Genomic DNA, 20,359 nt, shown 5'->3' on the forward strand with positions numbered 1-20,359 from the left:
CTCTATATTGATTGGGCAGAATCAACCCTTCCTGTTCATCTCCCGGTGCCCTTTACCTGAGTGTAACATGAACACACTCTCCCCACAGGTACAACCTGACCTGCCAAGTGCTTCCAGCTTTTTGGGCCGTGTATGGTATTGCCCAGATTGTGTAAGGATTACGGGCTTCCAGTCCTAAAGGAATTCACTGAACCAGATAAATCTGGATCTCTGGATTTAGGTTATCTCCAGTGATGAGACGTAAACTCACTGCCAGAACCCTGGGTACCAGGGCAGTATCCTCACCAACTGGCTACTGTGCCCTCCCTTAGATATCCCGAGATCTTTAATAAAAAGCCATGGTTAGGACATTGAAGTTGGCACAACCAGTCAAACACGACAGAGGGAGCTTGTGTCTGTGCAGACATATCACCCACTGTTCCCAAGACACAGGTCGATGTCAGCGCAGAGTCCAGACTCTGAGGATGAAAATGACTGTCCTTGTCTAGTGAGATTACCTGATGAGTACAGGGTCAACTCTTCCAATATTAGTGGAAGTGAATCATTCGCTTAACTAGTGGACGCTTGGGGGAGAGATGGGGACACGTGACTTCACTGAGCATGGTGGGACTGCAAAACTCAGTGCCTGAGAGTGGACTGGGGGCATTAACCTTCCCACAGGTTTGGGGGTGTCCCTGAAGAACTGTGACTTGCAAGGCTGCTGGACCCAGTGGGTTTGGGGCGAGGCGGTCCTTCTTGGTCAGCACAGAACTGGATGGGCTGAATGTCCTCCGTGGGTGTTGTACATTTTTCTACGATTCCACGGTCACGCCAGAGTGTGGTGGGGCTTGCTGAAGCCATGTGAAGGCACAGCCACAGTCCTGGCAAGGTCGCGGACTGTCAGAAGGACATCACGGGTCACTAGGACTGGGCTGGTTACCACACCCACCTCCCCACCAATGTCACTGGGAAGACTGACCATCTAAAGTTAACTAGCAGGTGAGCAACGTCACTGACATCCGAACAACCTGGCCACATGACCCTGGCTGCTGGGTGCAGTCAAAACAGAGGCTCATGAGGTTTAATGACTTAATAACCTTTGATGCAGCTTTATCCGAACCCAGGCTTTACAGCCGGGTAAGTAGGCTGCAAACATCCAGTGCATTTACAAAGAACACAGCTCAGTTAGAGAGAGAAATGGAGTTAACTGACAGGACCAAGACTATTCTGACAAAAGATCATCAACCTGCGACGTTCTCCCTTCACGGATGCTGCCTGACCTGCTGAATACTTCCAACTGCCTCAGATTTTATTTTGGATTTCCAGCACCTGCAGCTTGTCTTTTTAATTTAAATTTTATTTTAGAGACACAGCAGGGTAAAGAGCCTGCACCACCCACGTGACCAATCAACTCGTCTATACGTGCCCTTGGAACGTGGGTGGAAACCAGATCACCTGGAGGAAATCCAGGGAAATGGGGAGAAAATACTACCTCAATACAGTCAGTGGCGGGAATTGAACCCAGATCGCTGGCACTGTAGTAACTTTGTGCTATAGAGCCACTCTTTGGCTGTCTGCTCGCTGAGGAGTTTGTACAAACTCCTACAGGTGCCATCTCGCACTGCTGGGCCATTTCCATGCAGACACCCTTGGCTGACGTCTCCAAGGAGTCGTCGGTGCTTCCAGGACAGAGAAGGGAGGCGGTGATTTTGGGTACAAAGGGAAGTCCAGTGCCGTGGTGAGTTGAGGTGTTGGGGAGGAAGGTCTCAGTGTGCTGAGGAAGTCCGAGTCACCCAGCTCTCAGCAGGAAGGGACTTGAAGGCACTGACATCCCAAAGGGGAATAAAACCAAAGTCTCCATGTGCTCCCTTAACACTGAGTGAGTGCAGCTGCTAATGTTGAGAGAGGAATGCTTTAACTCTCTCTCTCGCATTAAAGGGTTAATGTCAGGGTTTGGTGTGTCAGAGAAAGCAGCAATGTGACGATTCTCTTGTAGCTTTCCTGCCAACAGGGATCGGAGGAGTGGATGAAGCACTCCGGCCAGTCTGTCCCCTCCTGTACCCCAACGACAGGCCAAAGAAGACTCCCGGGTAGTCTTTACACCAGAGTCATACAGCATGGAAACTGGCCCATCGGCCCATTGCTTCAATGTTGGACGGTGAGCACCCATCTGTATTCACTGTGCCCCCCCCCCGGGGCCCCTGCTCGTCCGCAGACAAAGACGCACCTTGAGCACCTGGACGTAGGGGGATCCGTCAGGGCCCATTCTGCTGCCGTTCACCCTCACGTGCTTCAGCCACTGGATGTGGGGCTGGGGGTCACTGTAGACCTTGCAGACAAACTCCACGTCACTGCCCACCGTCACCGTCTTGTTGGCGGGGAGGCCAGCCTGTAGGATTGGTCGATGAGGAGAGCGTTCTGAGAGAGAGAGAGAGAGAGAAAAAAGGAGAAGGGGCACGGATTGAGAGACAGGATGGCACCATGACCTGCTTCGATACTGGATGCTTGGCAGGGCTCCTGGGCAAGGGAGCAAGCAGCTGAACTAAATCCACCCCCCACACCAACGGTGGGTACCATCTGCAATCGCGGTAAGGTGGTGTTGCTCATCAGGAGGGGAGGAAGAGAGGGAGGGGAGGGGGTGAGAGGGAGGGAAATGGGGGCACAGGGGAGAGTGGGGGGGAGAGAGAGGGGGAGGTGGGAGAGAGGTGGGGAGAGATGCATGAACGAGGGTGGGTGTGTAGGGGCGTGTGGGTATGTGTTGGAGGGGAGTGTTGGTATGTGTTGATGTGCTGGAGGGGAGTGTGGGTATGTGTTGGGGGAGTGCGGGTATGTGTTGGGAGTGCGGGTATGTGTTGGGAGTGTGGGTATGTGTTGGGAGTGTGGGTATGTGTTGGGGGGAGTGTGGGTACGTGTTGGGGGGAGTGCGGGTACGTGTTGGGGGGAGTGCGGGTACGTGTTGGAGGGGAGTGTGGGTATGTGTTGGGAGTGCGGGTATGTGTTGGGAGTGTGGGTATGTGTTGGGGGGAGTGTGGGTACGTGTTGGAGGGGAGTGTGGGTACGTGTTGGGGGAGTGCGGGTATATGTTGGGAGTGCGGGTATGTGTTGGGAGTGTGGGTACGTGTTGGGGGGAGTGTGGGTACGTGTTGGGGGGAGTGCGGGTACGTGTTGGGGGGAGTGCGGGTACGTGTTGGGGGAGTGCGGGTATATGTTGGGAGTGTGGGTATGTGTTGGGGGGAGTGTGGGTACGTGTTGGGGGGAGTGCGGGTACGTGTTGGGGGGAGTGCGGGTACGTGTTGGAGGGGAGTGTGGGTATGTGCCGGAGGGGAGTGTGGGTATGTGCCGGAGTGGAGTGTGGGTATGTGTTGGGGGAGTGCGGGTATATGTTGGGAGTGCGGGTATGTGTTGGGAGTGTGGGTATGTGTTGGGAGTGTGCGTAAGTGTTGGGGGGAGTGTGGGTACGTGTTGGGGGGAGTGCGGGTACGTGTTGGAGGGGAGTGTGGGTATGTGTTGGAGGGGAGTGTGGGTATGTGTCGGAGGGGAGTGTGGGTATGTGTTGGAGGGGAGTGTGGGTATGTGCCGGAGGGGAGTGTGGGTATGTGTCGGAGGGGAGTGTGGGTACGTGTTGGAGGGAGTGTGGGTATGTGTTGGAGGGGAGTGTGGGTATGTGCCGGAGGGGAGTGTGGGTATGTGTCGGAGGGGAGTGTGGGTATGTGCCGGAGGGGAGTGTGGGTATGTGTCGGAGGGGAGTGTGGGTACGTGTTGGAGGGAGTGTGGGTATGTGTTGGGGGAGTGCGGGTATATGTTGGGAGTGCGGGTATGTGTTGGGAGTGTGGGTATGTGTTGGGGGGAGTGTGGGTACGTGTTGGAGGGAGTGTGGGTATGTGCCGGAGGGGAGTGTGGGTATGTGTCGGAGGGGAGTGTGGGTACGTGTTGGAGGGAGTGTGGGTATGTGTTGGGGGAGTGCGGGTATATGTTGGGAGTGCGGGTATGTGTTGGGAGTGTGGGTACGTGTTGGAGGGGAGTGTGGGTACGTGTTGGGGGAGTGCGGGTATGTGTTGGGAGTGCGGGTATGTGTTGGGAGTGTGGGTATGTGTTGGGGGGAGTGTGGGTACGTGTTGGGGGGAGTGCGGGTACGTGTTGGGGGGAGTGCGGGTACGTGTTGGAGGGGAGTGTGGGTATGTGCCGGAGGGGAGTGTGGGTATGTGTTGGGGGAGTGCGGGTATATGTTGGGAGTGTGGGTATGTGTTGGGGGGAGTGTGGGTACGTGTTGGGGGGAGTGCGGGTACGTGTTGGGGGGAGTGCGGGTACGTGTTGGGGGGAGTGCGGGTATGTGTTGGAGGGGAGTGTGGGTATGTGTCGGAGGGGAGTGTGGGTATGTGTTGGAGGGGAGTGTGGGTATGTGCCGGAGGGGAGTGTGGGTATGTGTCGGAGGGGAGTGTGGGTACGTGTTGGAGGGAGTGTGGGTATGTGTTGGAGGGGAGTGTGGGTATGTGCCGGAGGGGAGTGTGGGTATGTGTCGGAGGGGAGTGTGGGTATGTGTCGGAGGGGAGTGCGGGTATGTGTCGGAGGGGAGTGTGGGTATGTGTCGGAGGGGAGTGTGGGTATGTGTTGGAGGGGAGTGTGGGTATGTGCCGGAGGGGAGTGTGGGTATGTGTCGGAGGGGAGTGTGGGTACGTGTTGGAGGGAGTGTGGGTATGTGTTGGAGGGGAGTGTGGGTATGTGCCGGAGGGGAGTGTGGGTATGTGCCGGAGGGGAGTGTGGGTACGTGTTGGAGGGAGTGTGGGTATGTGCCGGAGGGGAGTGTGGGTATGTGTTGGAGGGGAGTGTGGGTATGTGTTGGGGGGAGTGTGGGTTTGTGTTGCAGGGGAGTGCGGGTATGTGTTGGAGGGGAATGCGGGTATGTGCCGGAGGGGAGTGTGGGTATGTGTTGGAGGGGAGCAGCAGACAAATAGGAGAAAAGACAAAGTCTGAGCAGAACAAAAAGTTGAAGAAATATCTGAATCTCTAGATCTCCAAACAGTTTGAAATTAGTGACTGATTGGGGATTGAGACAGAGTCCCAGAATTGGAGTCCTAGTTCCGATTCCCATGTACGCACAGACGATCCCCACACACAGCATTGTGAAAACCAGGCAATCCCTATCGTCTAGCGCATGCACCGCCCAACGGTCGCCCAGAACTTTCTCCCAAACGATTCCTACGTTCTCGAGCATAGACTGCGTTCAGGATTGACGTCTCCCTCGGATGGTGGTACTCTCCCTGCTCTGCAAACTTTATGCTCACACCTGTGGAGTGGCGTTCACGCGCGTGTGCGTGTACACACACCACACACACACCCCCCCCCCCCCCACCCCTCAGTGTTACCGGAGCACTGACAGACAAACAGACACAGCAAAGACCAGACACTTTGTTGTAAACACTGATGAAGAGGTGACGGAGAGGAGGAGGTGGAAGCTTCCTGACAGTTGAAGATAAGGCTGAGCAGAAGTAAACTGCAAGCAATGAGAGTCCATTCAAACACCAGCACAGCCAAACATTAACACAAATGCTTCCTTTCCTGATACCAGCCAGCAAGTGACCCATCAAGGACAGAAAATAAACATCCTACTGATTCATGGGGAGGGAATGGTCAAAGGCCAAACCAAGCAAACACAGGCACAGTCATTTCACAAAAAGCCTGTCCGAGTTGCATCTAATCAGCATTAACAAATAGGCTTTTTGCCCTGTTTGGGCCAAGAATTCCTTGCCTTAATGGAATGCAATAAAATTCAAATCAGTTTTAACTGGCTCGAGTGTGCTGCTGGTGGCAGCAGCCTGCACGTGTGACGAACATTGTTACACACCACGCCAGCTTTGAGCACATTGTTTCACACCACACCATTACATCCACTCCGCCTCAGCCTTGCATACATTATACACAGCACTTTTGCACACAACATTAACCACCAATATCATTCCATATCATCAGAGTATTACGCTCCAATCCAACCTTATACACCACACTCTTACACACTTTGTCACGCATCACTAGTGTTACACACCACTGTTACACACATTTTCGCACACCACTTCACTGTTACACACATCATTACATACCAGCAGTGTTACACATTATCCACTCATTACACACCACCTCACTGCTATACACACACTATTATACCTCACCCTCTGTATACCCATGACTGTGTCATCTCCCACAGCTCCAATCTGCTAATTAAATTTGCTGACGACACTACACTGATTGGCCTAATCTCCAATAATAATGAAACAGACGACAGAGAGGAAGTCATCACCCCGACACGGTGGTGTAAAGGAAATAACCTCTCCCTCAACGTCACAAAAACAAAGGAGCTGGTTGTGGTCTACAGAGGGAATGGAGACAGGCTAACTCCTATTGACATCAGTGGATCTGGGGTTGAGAGGGTGAACAGCTTTAAGTTCCTCGTCATAAACATCACTGAGCATCTCACGTGGTCTGTACCTACTGGCTGCGTGGTGAAAAAGGCACAATGGCGCCTCTTTCACCTCAGACGGTTGAAGGAGTTTGGGATGGGCCCCCAAATTCTAAGAACTTTCTACAGGGGCACAATTAAGAGCATCCTGACTGGCTGCGTCACTACCTGGTATGGGAACTGTACTTCCCTCAATTGTAGGACTCTGCAGAGAGTGGTACGGACAGGCCAGTGTATCTGTAGATGTCAATTTCCCACTATTCGGGACATTTACAAAGACAGGATAGAAAACGCCCAGCATGCGGTCCTGCTCTGGCCAACTGCGGTCTGTGGAGGACAGGCTGAGTTGGAACTCTACTGTTCAGTACGTCCTGACTCAGGAATGGAACAGAACAGCACCAAGACAGGCAAGGTAGGGGAAAAGATTCAAGACTGTTAAATGCCAGTTTCAGTACACAGCTACAAAGGAGAACAAAACAATTGTTACTCCGGATCTGATGCAGCACAAAGCCTCACAACCACAGTAAGATAAAGAACACAATGATGAAACAAAACCCAGAATCAATATAAACACATTAGATAATAATGATGCAGAAGGGGTCCTTAGCTCAATGTTGGTGCATCCATGCATCAGACATTCTGCACTCACTAGAAAGAGAAACAATGCACCTGGGCTTGGAGGCAGAGAACAAGCTGAATGTTCGGAGATCAGTAAGGCCAATGCCGTTAATAAACAACACCACTTATTCTGTTAAAACGAATGCCCGGGTTTCCTACCGACAACGTCCAGCTGGTAGGTGTGGTTGATGCTGCCGTACTGGTTAACCACCACGCAGGTGTAATTGGCCTTGTCTGAAGGTACAACCCCCTCCATGATGAGACTCCAGTGCTGCCATCGGACCTGCGAGAGAAGGCAACAACGTGAATACTGGAGGCAGCCGGGTTAAACCAGCTCACCCAGGAGCTAACAGCCCTGACCCGGCCCAGCCGAGCTTCCGCTCCAGTGCATGCTAGTGCTCTGGGGCCGGCTCAGGGCCGTAGGCATCGCACTCTCCTTGTAAGGAAAAGGGCCCAAGCCTACAGTTAACAATCAAATGAAACAAGAGGGAGGGTCACCTTCATTTCTGTGAACTACTGAAAGACAGTATCAAGGTGAAGGTGCAGAAACTGCTCCTCATTCTCAGTGGCCGGAATCTTGCAGGGCTCAGCACTGGGTCCAGTGCTATCCAAGTACACATGCTCTGGGCACAAAACAGTAAAAGAACATCTGGAGAAGCAAGAGGTCATGGATTTAGGGAGGGGGAACGGTAGAATGGGAGAAATTTTGGTGAGGGACTATATGATAAATGGTTGAAGACTTGAGCATTGAGCGATCAGGGACAACTTATCATAGACCTCTGTAACAAGACAGTTAGATGGAGTGGATAAAACGGCATACAGGATACCTTCCCTTTATTGCTCTTAGATGAGAATACAAGGACCACACGAAATACAATGAGACTGTGTCTGGAGGGCCATCGATGGTCTTGATCACCTCACCATGGGAAAGGGGTCGGCTCGCTCTGGGAAGGGTGAGGGCAGCAGGGAGACAAACAAGGATGCCGGAAATGCAGGAGAGTTACGAGGATGTAACTGGTTGTTCTGTGAAGGAGAAAGGACCATTAAATTGTGGTGTATAAGCATGACCATCTCCATGAAACAGATCAGGAGGCACAAGCTTGACAGGATCAAACAGGAGTAGGTTTTGTTCCGACCTAGATGGCCAACGATCAGGAGGCGGGGAGAGCATGGGAAGTTCCAGAATGGCAACTACAGTCTGTAGCTGTCCACGTCTCGAGGATGGCCGGTTACAAGGCACTCCAGAATCTCGCCGTGGACACCTGGAGCTCTCCAACTTCATCTCAATTCCAACAGCCACACCTACACAACTGTGCGTGAGCTGCAAGGAGCAGCTGGCTAGTTTATGCTTCATTGCCTTGTTACAGCGTGACAATAGCAGGTTGCTATTATGGTACAAAGGGATCTAATGTAAAGATCCAAATAAACCTAGGGAACTGAATAGCTCTCCCTGGGATCAGCAGAACCCTTCAGGAATTTGTAACTTCTGAGACATACAGTATATTTAAATATCTCACTTACTTCCCAGCAAATTAAGCTCCTATATATTCTGGTTTGACGGTGATGAGAGCATAAATTTTAATGACACCAGGGAAAATATTGGCCAAGGCCATGGGGTGGTGAAGGGTTAGTCCTACAAAGCCTGTCCTGCAATGAAATCAGTAACTCGCACCCTTGGGTTACTGGAGACACTGCAGTGCTCCCTCTGTCCTGCACCTTAAGATAGCTGAACACATCTCTATAACGGGAGCCAAGCCCATAGCTCTCTCCTTCACAGAGGGGTGAGGGTGAGCCAGAATAAATCTTGAAAGCTGCTGGCCTTGCTCAGCCCCACCAGCTGGCTGGAGCAAAGAGAGGGCTCCAGCGTCCACGAGCAGGTCAGGGGAAAACTCACGGAAATGAGAGCAAGAACTTCAGAACATACTACAAATGCCAACACAGACAGACAGACACACGTTAATTCAAAACCTGCTCTACCGAGCTCCCAGTATCCTGCTTTATGACTGAATCAACTCGGAGTTAGAGAGCAGAAAAGGCCCTTCTGCCCACTGTGTCAATGCTGACTGCCATGCCACGTGATTACACGGTTTTGATGTCCTGCCCATATGCCTCTCAAATATTGTTACCATTCCTGCCTCCACCACCTCCTCTGGCAGCTCACTCTGGATAGAACTACACTGGGTGAAAAATGCACCTCTCATATCTCCCTTAAACTGCCACTCTCTCACTTTGAGCCTGTGCTTGCAGGAAGGAAGCCAATGGGCACTGCAGGGAGCCTCTGTCACTGGGCGACCAAGGCTGCCACTGAGGAGATGACAGCTGGTGTAGCTTTCTTTCTGTTGTGATTTGCAACTCCAAAATGTTAAACTAATTAGAAGAAAAAGGGAGCTGGAAGATAACTCATGTATGTTGGCATGCACCAACATGTGAGGCACACGCGTATGACACATGTGGTGTGATGATGTATGCCATTTTCATGTATTTTGCACATAGAACCATAATGAATTAAGTATATCACAAATAATGCATAATCAAACAACATATTTACAACATTACTCAGGTATTACTGAAATATTGAGTTGGAATTTATGCTTCGCTATTAAGTTGTCCCATTCAGGCCTAAAGATTTAATCACTGTGGAGGCTTCCTTACTCTTGAGGGATGTTACTCTGCTTGACAGGTGAGTCTTGTGGCCGTGAAAACTATTTCAGGTTCTGGGGCTCCTCCATGGTAGTTGCAGGAGTTGACTCTGAGGTTGCAGGAAGTGGTTTTGACAGTTCTGGATGTACTTCGATCTTTGATTCTGTCCGGTCTGGCTTCTTTCTCCTTATCCCAATCTTTTTCTTTCTCACTTTCCTTCTCTTTCATGCCTTTCTGTTTTGCTTCTGTTCTTTCTCTCTATCTTGTCTCTTTATTTTCAACTTCTTGTCTTTTTTTCACCTTTTTCTTCTTTGAGTTTCTTGAGAGTAACTCTGCATTTGTTAATTTATCAAGAAATAAGGTCACGTTTATCCTTTTTTCTTCCCTCTGGGATGTGCATCTTGATCTTGGGAAGCATTCAGCTCACTGGAGTATTCTCTTATTAATCCCTCTATTGCTCCCTTTACGATCTGATCTCTGCTCTTGGTTTCCTCATCCACAGCATCATCTGATGAATCCTCTGTTTTTGATTTTCCATTAACTCCATTTACTGCCCCTCTGCTGTGCCTATTGTCTTGTTTATTATTTATTGTACTGACTGCACTGTTCTCTGTATTTTATGCAGTCCTGGGTAGATCTGTAGTCTAGTGTAGTTTTTGTATTGTTCTTGTAGCACCATGGTCCTGAAAAACGTTGTCTCATTTTCACTGTATACTGTACCAGCAGCTATGGTCAAAATGACGATAAAAAGTGACTCGACTTGATTTTTACTGTATTCAATATACATATACTGCAGCTGATTTATTTACTAATTAATTTTTTATCTTTTTTTCTCTATTATGATTTGCATTGAACTGCTGCTACTAAGTTAACAAATTTCACAACAGATGCCAATGATAATAAATCTGATTCTGATCTCAAGGGTGGGTAGGTGGACTTTTCAAAGGCCTAAGCCTTATGAATGGAGGCACTTCACCCATCTCTGAGCTGAGGTGGGCAGCTGCAGCAACCCATCTCCTCGACAGACCCTGGACAGGGCAAAAGGCTGTGGAGGAGCAGTGTAAGTTCTTAAACCTTGGCCGCTGATGTTCAGCACAGAGGGGTTAAATGCTGCAGAGGCAGACCGAATGGAACCTTACTGCTCCCTGGGAATGTACTGGGGGTTGAATGCGACACTGGACCACCTTCCCTCTGACCACCCCCTCCCCACCCTCCGGCCGGTGACCCTGGCTCTGTCTGTGAGCGACGGAATAATCTGTTTCATCCGCCATGCCACAGGCCTGCTGTTGCCAGAGCTGTGACTCCAGCACATCTGGCTGCTGCTGGTGTCAAACAGCTGAGCCTGTAGAGCAGGGGCCCTTTCATCCCAGCCAAGCTGTAGAAACAATCAGTCTCGAGGCCAGTGTTAGGTTTCACCTGGGTCTCCGGCTGAGGCAAGGCTGCATGGCTTCCGAAAAATCTTGCTGGATTAGAGACTCGGGGGGGGGGGGGGGGGGTGGGGCGGTTAAAATTGGCTGCGTGTTACTGGGACAGAAAACGTCTAGTCCTCATTAAGCATTCCATGTCCTTCTGGGGGAAAAGAGTACTCTAACTCAACATCCACAAACTTCCCCTATGGCACTCAGCATCTTCGATCAACATTGCTATTAGTTCAATATCGTGCAGAACTAATTAAAAGCCGAACCAAACTAATCCCTTCTGTCTGCACATGGTCTGTATCCCTCCATTTTTAGCACATTCATGTGCCTATCTAAGATCTTCTTAACACCTGCATGGTGCCTTCCATCATCACCACACCTGGTAGCGCAGTCCAGGTTAAAAAAAAACCCTGCCCCGCACATCTCCTTCCAACTTATCCCCCTCCCACCTCAAATCCATGTCCTCTGGTATTCGACACTTTGACCCTTCGTCCACTCTATCCACGCCTCTTGTAAACTTCTGACACTTCACAGGAAACAACTAGAGTGTGTCCAACCTCTCCTTACAGAACATAACCTCTAATCTGGGCAGCATCCCGGTAAACCCTTCAAAACTCTCCCCAAAGACTTTTTCCAAATCCGTCCTATAAAGGGGCAAACAAAATTGAATGTAATACAGCCCCACCAGAGTCTTTAATAGATTGTGTTCCTGTTTCCATCTGCAGGAATGCACTGGGTCCGAGTGCATTTGGCACAGCGGGGAGTTTGCACGTTCTTCCTGTCACTTCACGTTTCTCTCAGATGCTTCAGTGTCCCCCACCTTTTTTATTCTGGTGTCTTCCCCCGCCCCTTTCCAGATCTCAAGAAGGGTCTCCACCCGAAAAGTCAACTGTTTGTTTATTTCCGTAGATGCTGCCTGACCTGCTGAGCTCTTCCAGCACTTCGTGTGTGTTGCTTTGGATTTCCAGCACCTGCAAAAGGTTCTTTATGGTCTAGTTTCTGTCCGTAAACCAAAGAGGTGCGAGTTGTTAGAGTGATTGGCTGCTGTAAATTGCAACCCCACCCCTCCCGGCGATGTGTGAGTGAGGAGTAGAATCTGGGGGGAGTTGATGGGAATGTGGGGAGGGAAAAAAATGGGATTAGTGAAAACAGGACAGTATGGAGTCAGTGGGCTGAAGGGTCCACCCATATTCATAAATACAACAGAGGAGTGGTTTTCAGGATACAAGAATCCTGCAAAGTTCCGGCAGTCCAGATGAAACACTCTCACAGGTAAAGGCCACCAATTTGAGTGGCAATGAAGTGCATTACAGATTTCAAGGGAGTTTATTAGAAATGGTGAAAGGGCACACCATTTTTAATAAAATCCCTTCACATCCTGAGTGGGGTGATCCATTATCTGGATTATCTCAGCCGTGTCATTATACAGAAGTAATCCAATATCATAACAATTGGATTTACTCTTGCATCTGCGGAGCTGTGGGAAAAGAACTTGACAAGCGGAGCAAATATGCAGCAAGTAGCTAGTAGAAGTATGAAGGGACTCTGGTGTTGTTATTTGAACATGTGGACCCTCCCTCAGGATGACCCAAGTCCCACTTGGAGACTCACTAATGATACCTCCAACATCAACACCAAATGTGGACCCAGCAACACTGTTCCCAGCCCTGTCAAACTTGCAACTCCCTTATAAACATCACAGGACGATGCCTAACTGGGAAATCTACAAGAGGTCACTGTTATCCTGCTGTCAGCAAACTCTTGAATGGACCTCTTGATCTCCCAATCTAACTCATCATGGCTCTTGTACTTTATTGTCTACCTATACCGGGGTAGCTTTCTCTGTAACACTCTACTCGACAGTGTTATTTTTCACCCTTTGTTATACCCTCATCAACACTCCCTCTGATTTTATTTTACAGATGCACAGACTAACCACTGCTCTGAGCAGGAAACTTCTACATGGCCTGAAAACTCTGTGACTCTTTAAATGTTTTATTATTATTATTTCAAAAATTGATGGATTATTTTCATTAATACAAAATTAATGACAGGGTATTTGAAAACTATATTAACATGATATAAAAGAAAATTCTAGCCGCATGGCAACAAAGGCTATGTGCACGGGAGTATTTCAGTTACTGTGGGGCCATGCACCTACGCAGATTGGAGGGAACAGTGACTTGGACTTGTTTAGGGAAAGATGTGGGTGGACAGTATGCAAAGTCTTTTCACTGTATCTCAATGCAAGTGATAATGATAAACAACTTACTACTGCAGTTATTTGCCAAAACTAATCTGACACTCTTTCCGACTTGATTGCTCATTTGATTTATTTATTATTTATCTGATGTTTGTTTATCTGCTTATTTAGAGATACCACATCGTACCAGTTCTTTCCGGCCCACTGAGCCCAATTACACCTATGTGACCGATTAACTCAAATCTTGGGACGTAGGAAGAAACGGGAGCATCGGGAGGAAACCGTCACGGTCATGGAGAGAAGTTACTAACTCCTTACAGACAGAGGTGGGAATTGAACCTGGGCTGCTGGCACTGTAAGGCGTTGCACTAACCGTGCCGGCCCAATATGTTGCTGGCTCTTCATTGTCACTGGGCCAAACTCCAGGAGAACTGAGGGAGCACCTTCACTGTCACCCTTCTCAACATAACCTCGGGAGAAGCTCTTTCCAGAGGTGACGCCATTCTGAAAAGGGAATGCTTTCAAAATTATTGAGCGCCATCTGCGGAAGCTTGCTGCGCGCTCTAGCCACCTCCGTTCCTGCAGTACGACAAGGACCTGTGCTTCTGAAACAGCTCAGTGACTTCTGGGAAGGATTGCGAAAGGTGTTACGGAAACCCAAGAACATTTTGCTTCACTTAATCCCTTGTTATGTTCGCCAGCAGAGAAAAAACAATCCAACAGTCTCAGTTTCAGCCCTGTGGGCAAGGGAGCTCAGGGCTGCTGCGGGGGAGCCAGTGCAGGGCACCAAACACATCACTCTACGCCGGCACTCAGTCCGGCTCGCCAACGCTCCCCACAGCACCTCTTCGCCAACCTCCTCATTGCTCAGATTTACGCGCAGAACAGGCGCTCAAGTACCTTTGAAGAGTTAAATAAAACAAAACTCCGACAGTTCAGCGCAGCACAGATCAATTCAAAGAGTTGGCGGGAATGCAGTCCATTAAAATGAAACAAAAGAAGTTGGCTCATTAAAGATGAGTGCTTTTTATGGAGCACTAAGCCTTTGCTGGAGGCACTGATATCTGATGCACAGAGCTCAGCAGCCAGACAACTCTACAGCAAACCTGCTAGGATTTGCTTTAACTGGCACCTGGGATTTTATTACTGCATCCTTGGCTTTCAGAACACTTAATCTCCTCTTACACCTGGCTGCTAAGATCTATACAGAAGGCACTATCCTCCGCCACTGGCCCCTCCCACCTCCAACACCTCCTCCACTTCCCCAGCCCCCTGCACCTCTTTTGCCAAGGCAGAGCAAACTATAGACCATGGGATTAGTATAAATGGTGCAATTATATGTAGAAATCTCTTTCCTACCTACATTTCCCACCTGCCCCCAGACCTGGAATTCTCTCCCCAATCCTCTTCAGTGCAAGATGTTCCTCAAGCCCTCTTTGACCGATTGTTGGACCATCGCTAAATGTGACTCAGTGCCAATCCTGTCATTGAGTCCCATATAGAAGCTGGCTCTTTCAAAATTAGATACAGAACACTCATTCTAACTAATAAAACTCTTAGAGACCACGGTGGCGTAGCTGTTAGCGCGTGCTGTTACAGCTTGGAACGGAGTTCAGAGTTCAATTCTCCCCATGACCGTGTGGGTTTCTTCTGCTCTGGCTTCCTTCCACAGTCCACAGTCAGTTAGTTGGTCATTGGAAATTGTCCTGTGATTGGGCTGGTTTTAAATTGTTGAGGTGTTGGGCCGGAAATATTGTTCCACGGTGTTTCTCTAAATAGGTAAATAGATGGACAGATGGCACACATGAGACTGCAAACGGTGGGATCAGGAGCAACAAACTATCTGCTGGAGGAACTCAGCAGGTTGAACAGCATTCGTTGGGGGTGGGGTGGGGAGGGGATTGTCAACGTTTCCATCTGTTCTGAGGGCTCCCCTGACTGAGGACTCTACAGCCAGGGAAACAGAGAAAGGGGATGGCCATTTGAAGACGGAGGTTTGGAGAAATTTCTTCACAAAGAAGGCAACGAACCCTTGGATTTCCCTAACTCTCGAGGGAGGAGGAAGTGAGATCAGGAGTGTAAAGCTATGCCAGTTCCAGAACGGTTCCTACAGATGCCATAACCACAACTTTTAAAGGCGGAGGAGAGAAAACCATCGGATACTGCTTGTGAGGAAAATGACGGAATATGTGTCACTTAGAAAGTAACACAAAGATTGGACAGAGTCAGCATGTTGGAAAGGGAACCATCATCTGCTGGGTTTTTTTTGGGATTGGAAAATATTTGATAAATGTGATGCGGTGTATTTGGATGTTCTAGATATCCGGAGCTACTGGGAGTAACGTAGCTTTGAGGATCGGTCAATGGGCAGAAAACAGAGAGAACGAATCATTAGCTGGCTCTCAGGTTAGGAGACCGTGACCAGCGGGTGCCACAGGATCAGTGCTGAGTAATATATCCAAGCTCACTGACATGATCAATAACGGGCAGCATGCAACATGGAAGGATATGAAGTTATCCACCATGAAACATACTATAAAATATTATAAACAACACCCGTCGAACAAAAAATTTGTCAGATGCAGTACTCTTTAAACGCCAAGAGATTGAAAAGTGTTGGTGATCCAGGGAAACCAAAGGTCACTGCATAAAGGGCTGGCGGTAAAATACCAACCACCATCTTATTGAAGAGCAGAGCAGCTGAAGGGGGCCACATGCCAGTTCCTGTGACTGAGCATCTCCTCCAGGTAACAGGGTGAATTTCCCACAGATGCTTAGTCATTCAAAGCTGGCTTCAGCCTGAAGTGTGTCTGCGGGCAAGGCTGCTGCTAGAACCCTACCTTGTATCCACCGATTCGGTGATCTGGCTTGAAGTCTTTGCCATTCTTCAACCAGCGGAGAACAGGTGGTGGGTTACCAGCTGCTGGGCACCGGAACTTCACCGTCTTCATCGCCGGCACAGCATGGAGTTTCTTCTCCATCTTCTCCGGTTGAACCCAGTACGGGGACCCTGCCAAGAACAAGGAGACATGTCACTTAGCGAGAGCTCATGGGTCCTGCCTGATGATGGCACGTGCTGACACCAAGACATGCTCATCCAGAGCCAACAAGGTTCACATTTTAGCTGTGGGGTGCGCTTTACATTCAATGCTGATTTTTGTAATGGAGAGAATGATGTGTAGGTTACCACCGGTTTGGAGCAGGTCACACAGGATGTCATTGTATCAAAACTGGCTGAGGTACAAGGGCTGTCTCCTGTTCCATTGAGTCAACAGCAAAACACCTTCCTCTCACCAACCTTCACCACCTTTCAATTCGGTGCCCGCTGGTGTGCCCTTCTTGCCCCCACCTTCAGTAGTCCTGTTGTCTAGCCACCAAGCTGCTTCCCCCCTTCCCCCCCCCAAACAAAGCTCTTTGCCTCGCCCTCCTCCCTCAAAACCTGTGCCTTTCAGCCAGCTGATGGCTCTCATTTGGACGTGGTGAGTGAGCACCCATGGAGAGATGACTGAGGGCGTTCTCACACTGACACCTGCCTCTTGCACTGACATGCGCTCCTCATAGAATTGTTCCTTCCTGCCATGATGTTGCCTCACTCTGATCAGGCTGCCTCATCCCAGAAAATCCAATGTTCTTTCCAGCCCTACACATCCCTTTGGTAGAAGATCACATCAAGAGCCTCAAGAGCCACCTGGGGGTGGGGGTGGGGTGGGGTGGGGGGGAGAGGATTAACCTGAGCAGAGCTGAGTGGGGCAGCCTGGGCCTAGTTACAATCGGCTGTGTAAGTGATAGCCTAGAGCAGGGATCATGAGTCTTCCTGGCCCCTTCCCCCACCTGCCATTGATCCTTCTGACATTCCTGAAATAGTATTGGGTTTTATTTCTGCACTGATACGTGATTAAGATCAGGAGATGACAAAGCTGGTTCCAGCTCGGCTCCTGAGCCATCAGTCAGAGCTGCCAGCGGCTGCTTGCAGCTGTCATCTTCAGCGAGCACAAGGAGACGGTTGTTTTAATCCGTCGCTGGACGGGTTTACGCGTCCCAGCTTGCATTTTAAACCGCAGCCTTGCCGTGCGAGATGGGCAAGAGCACGAACGCAAACCCTGGGGCTCCGTGCACCCGAGACCGTGTTCAGCGGCTGCTTCAGGCCCTGGACGGCAATCAACTGCACAATACAGGAGCAATGGCATCACATGTGGGTCAAACACAGGCAGACGGGCGGGCATCCTGGTCAGCACAAGTTGGGCTGCACTGTACGACTATGACTACCAACAAAGAGCAAGAGGAAGCCCATAACACTTTCTCTGTAGCTTTTACACTTTATTTGGCACAGTTATTGCTTTACCTTGTTCAATTGCAGCGTACTGTGGAATGAATCGATCCGTGCGAACAGAATTGAAGACAAGCTTTTCACTGTATCTCAGTACAAATGACGATAGAATACACTGCCCATGCTCCACACTTCAATAATATTGTAGCCAATCCAACTCTGCATTCCTGCCTACTCATGGTAAACTTTCAATCCCTCCCCAAGAACCCACCTCCCTCTGCCTTAGAACACCCTGCCCCTGACGCTTCTAACACAATGGAGCTCCAAAGGTTCTTAACTAACAGGGGATAAACTCTGTCCCAGCTCAAAGTAAATTTATTATCAAAGTACAAATATAATCACCATATACAACCCGTGAGATACTTGTTCTTGTGCTCATTCACAGTAGACACAAGGAAACACCATAAAATCACTGAAACAACGCACACAAGACGAGCAAACATAACCCGTGTGCAAAAGACAACAAACTATGCAAATACTATAATAAATAAATAAGCAATAACTATTGAGAACATTTGATGGAGAGCCCTAGAAAGATGGTGAATTCGTGGAATTTGTTACCACAGGCAGCTGTGGAGGCCAGGTCATTGGGTGTATTTAAGGCAGAGATTGATTGGTTCTTGATTGGGCACGGCAACAAACGTTATGGGGAGAAGTCCGGGGAGTGGGGCTGAGGAGGGAAAAAAGGATCAGATGGGCCAAATGGCCTAATTCTACTCCTACGTCTTATGGAAAGTGAGTCCATGGGTATTGGTAACAGTTCAATGTTGGGGTGAGTGATGTTAACCCCCCTGCGGCTCAAGAACCTGATGACTGAGGGGTAGTAACTGTTCCTGAACCTGTTGGTGTGAGTCCTGAGGCTCCTGTACTTCCTCGCCGGTGGCAGCAAGAAGAAGATAGCATGACCTGCGTAGTGGGGGTCCTTGATGATGGATGCTGGATTTCTGCAACAGAACTCCTTATGGATGCGCTCAATGGGGGTGGGGGGTGAGGAGGGCTTTATCCATGATGGACTGGGCTGTATCCATTATTTTTTTATATAGGCTCTGCCTACTGGGCAACTGTTATCTGTAACCAAGGACGCACTGGCAAGGAGAGCTTAGCCCATGGGACAGGTGTTTTCAGTCAGTTCCGGAACTGTTCCAATCCCACTGCCAGAACTTAAGGCACTCAGGGAGGCAGGTTGAAGCTTTCCTGGCCCCAGCACTGGCTTCCATCCTTCCACAGGATTCCACCTTGGATAGGACGTTTCCAAAGAGGAAACTCCAGCGTCTTCGCACTTTTTTTTGATTCCCCCCCCCCCCCCCCACTAAACAATGGTACAGAAGAGGGTCACACCATTCGGTGTCTTTGCCACCAGCGCCAGGATCAGCTCCAACAAACGGCTCACGGTCACCCGCAGGAGCTGTGGGCGTCCAGCAGAAGTTCACGGGAATTCAGAGCCGGAAGCTCCGTCTGGGAAGCGGAGCCCGCCTGTGGCGGGGCAGCAGGACAGCTGCACGGGGCACGGTGGGCTGGGGCTGAGCTGTCAGCCGGGCACCAGGGCGCACGCACATTCGTTCCTGCCCAGACATGGTGACCAGCTGAAGCAGGAATCCAGCCTGCTTCAGCGGGGCAGAGTGGGCACCAACAGAAGAAGGGAGGTGAATGGTCAACCCAGAGGGAGACCGGTGCCATTGGCTGGTACCCCCGATGAAAAGCCTCCTCAAGTAATCCGGTGCCTGACCTGCTCCCTGAGATTAAAAGCTAAAAGCACACTGAGCGCCAGAGCGTACTGACGGGGCTGAGCTGGACGTAATCTCATCACTGAAAGGACCATCTTCTCCACCCAATTCACCACCGTGTGGTGGTCAAGACGGTGCAGCATTTAGAGCTTCAGCCCCACCTGGGTTCAGTCCTCAGCTCGGATGCTGCCTGAGTTTGCATGTTTTAAATTTTAAATCTTACTCAGAGATACAGAGCGGAACACACACTCCCAACGGGCCGCACCAGTCAACATCCCACCTATTTAACCACAGGACAATTTGCAATGACCAATTAACCCACTAACTTTGGACTGTGGGAGGAAACCAGAGCACTTGAGGAAACCCATGTGGTCATGGGGAGAACGTACAAACTCCTTACAGACAGCGCTGGAATTGAACTCCAATCCTCCGGGCTCTAGTAGTTTCGCGCTAACCATTACTTCTCTCAAAGACCGTGTGGGTTTCCTCTGAGCTCCGGCTTCCTCCCACATCCTTACAACGGGGGAGTTAGGTGCAGTTGTAGAGCACAGAAACAGGCCCTTCGGCCCATCACGCCCATACCGACCACTTTGTCCACCTGCACTATCCCTGTTTGTTTGCACCAAGAATCGGTACTACGTCCTGATGATTCAAGTGTCTGGGCTGGTGCTTAATTGGTTACTGCTAATTACCCCTGATGTAGGTAAGTGGCAAAGAACTCCAAGGGGAATAAATCTATTTTAGTTAAGCTGCAGACGTACAGGGAGATGAGAGGTGTTACAGAGTGAATGGGAATACTTCTCTGGAATCCAGGGTGGAGTCTCCGCCAGGTTTATAATAATTAGCTGCCACTGGACCCAGTGGCCTGGATCAGTGAAATTACTAGCAGACAAGGTGGTCAAACCAGCATACCGATGGGGCAGTCACGTTTCAGGTTCCATCTGGACAAGTGTGCAGGCTCTCAGTCCAGATGGAGGTTCTTGACCCCCAGAACACCGC

The 20,359-nt window shown here is 49.8% G+C and overlaps 1 protein-coding gene across 8 annotated transcripts in view; it reads right to left on the reverse strand.

The window, feature by feature from the left end:
• LOC140734219 (fibroblast growth factor receptor 1-like) overlaps nt 1-20,359 on the reverse strand; it is a 188,477-nt gene that overhangs the window by 34,143 nt on the left and 133,975 nt on the right. For all 8 annotated transcript variants that reach the window (XM_073057905.1, XM_073057965.1, XM_073057946.1 and 5 more), the window contains 3 exons: nt 16,150-16,319; nt 7,208-7,331; nt 2,207-2,397 (listed from right to left, as the gene is read on the reverse strand). In XM_073057905.1, the coding sequence (XP_072914006.1) occupies nt 2,207-2,397; nt 7,208-7,331; nt 16,150-16,319 (485 nt within the window). The remainder of the gene's footprint in view (nt 1-2,206; nt 2,398-7,207; nt 7,332-16,149; nt 16,320-20,359) is intronic.

The sequence above is a fragment of the Hemitrygon akajei genome, chromosome 1 (assembly GCF_048418815.1).
Source record: "Hemitrygon akajei chromosome 1, sHemAka1.3, whole genome shotgun sequence".
Taxonomy (NCBI): domain Eukaryota; kingdom Metazoa; phylum Chordata; class Chondrichthyes; order Myliobatiformes; family Dasyatidae; genus Hemitrygon; species Hemitrygon akajei.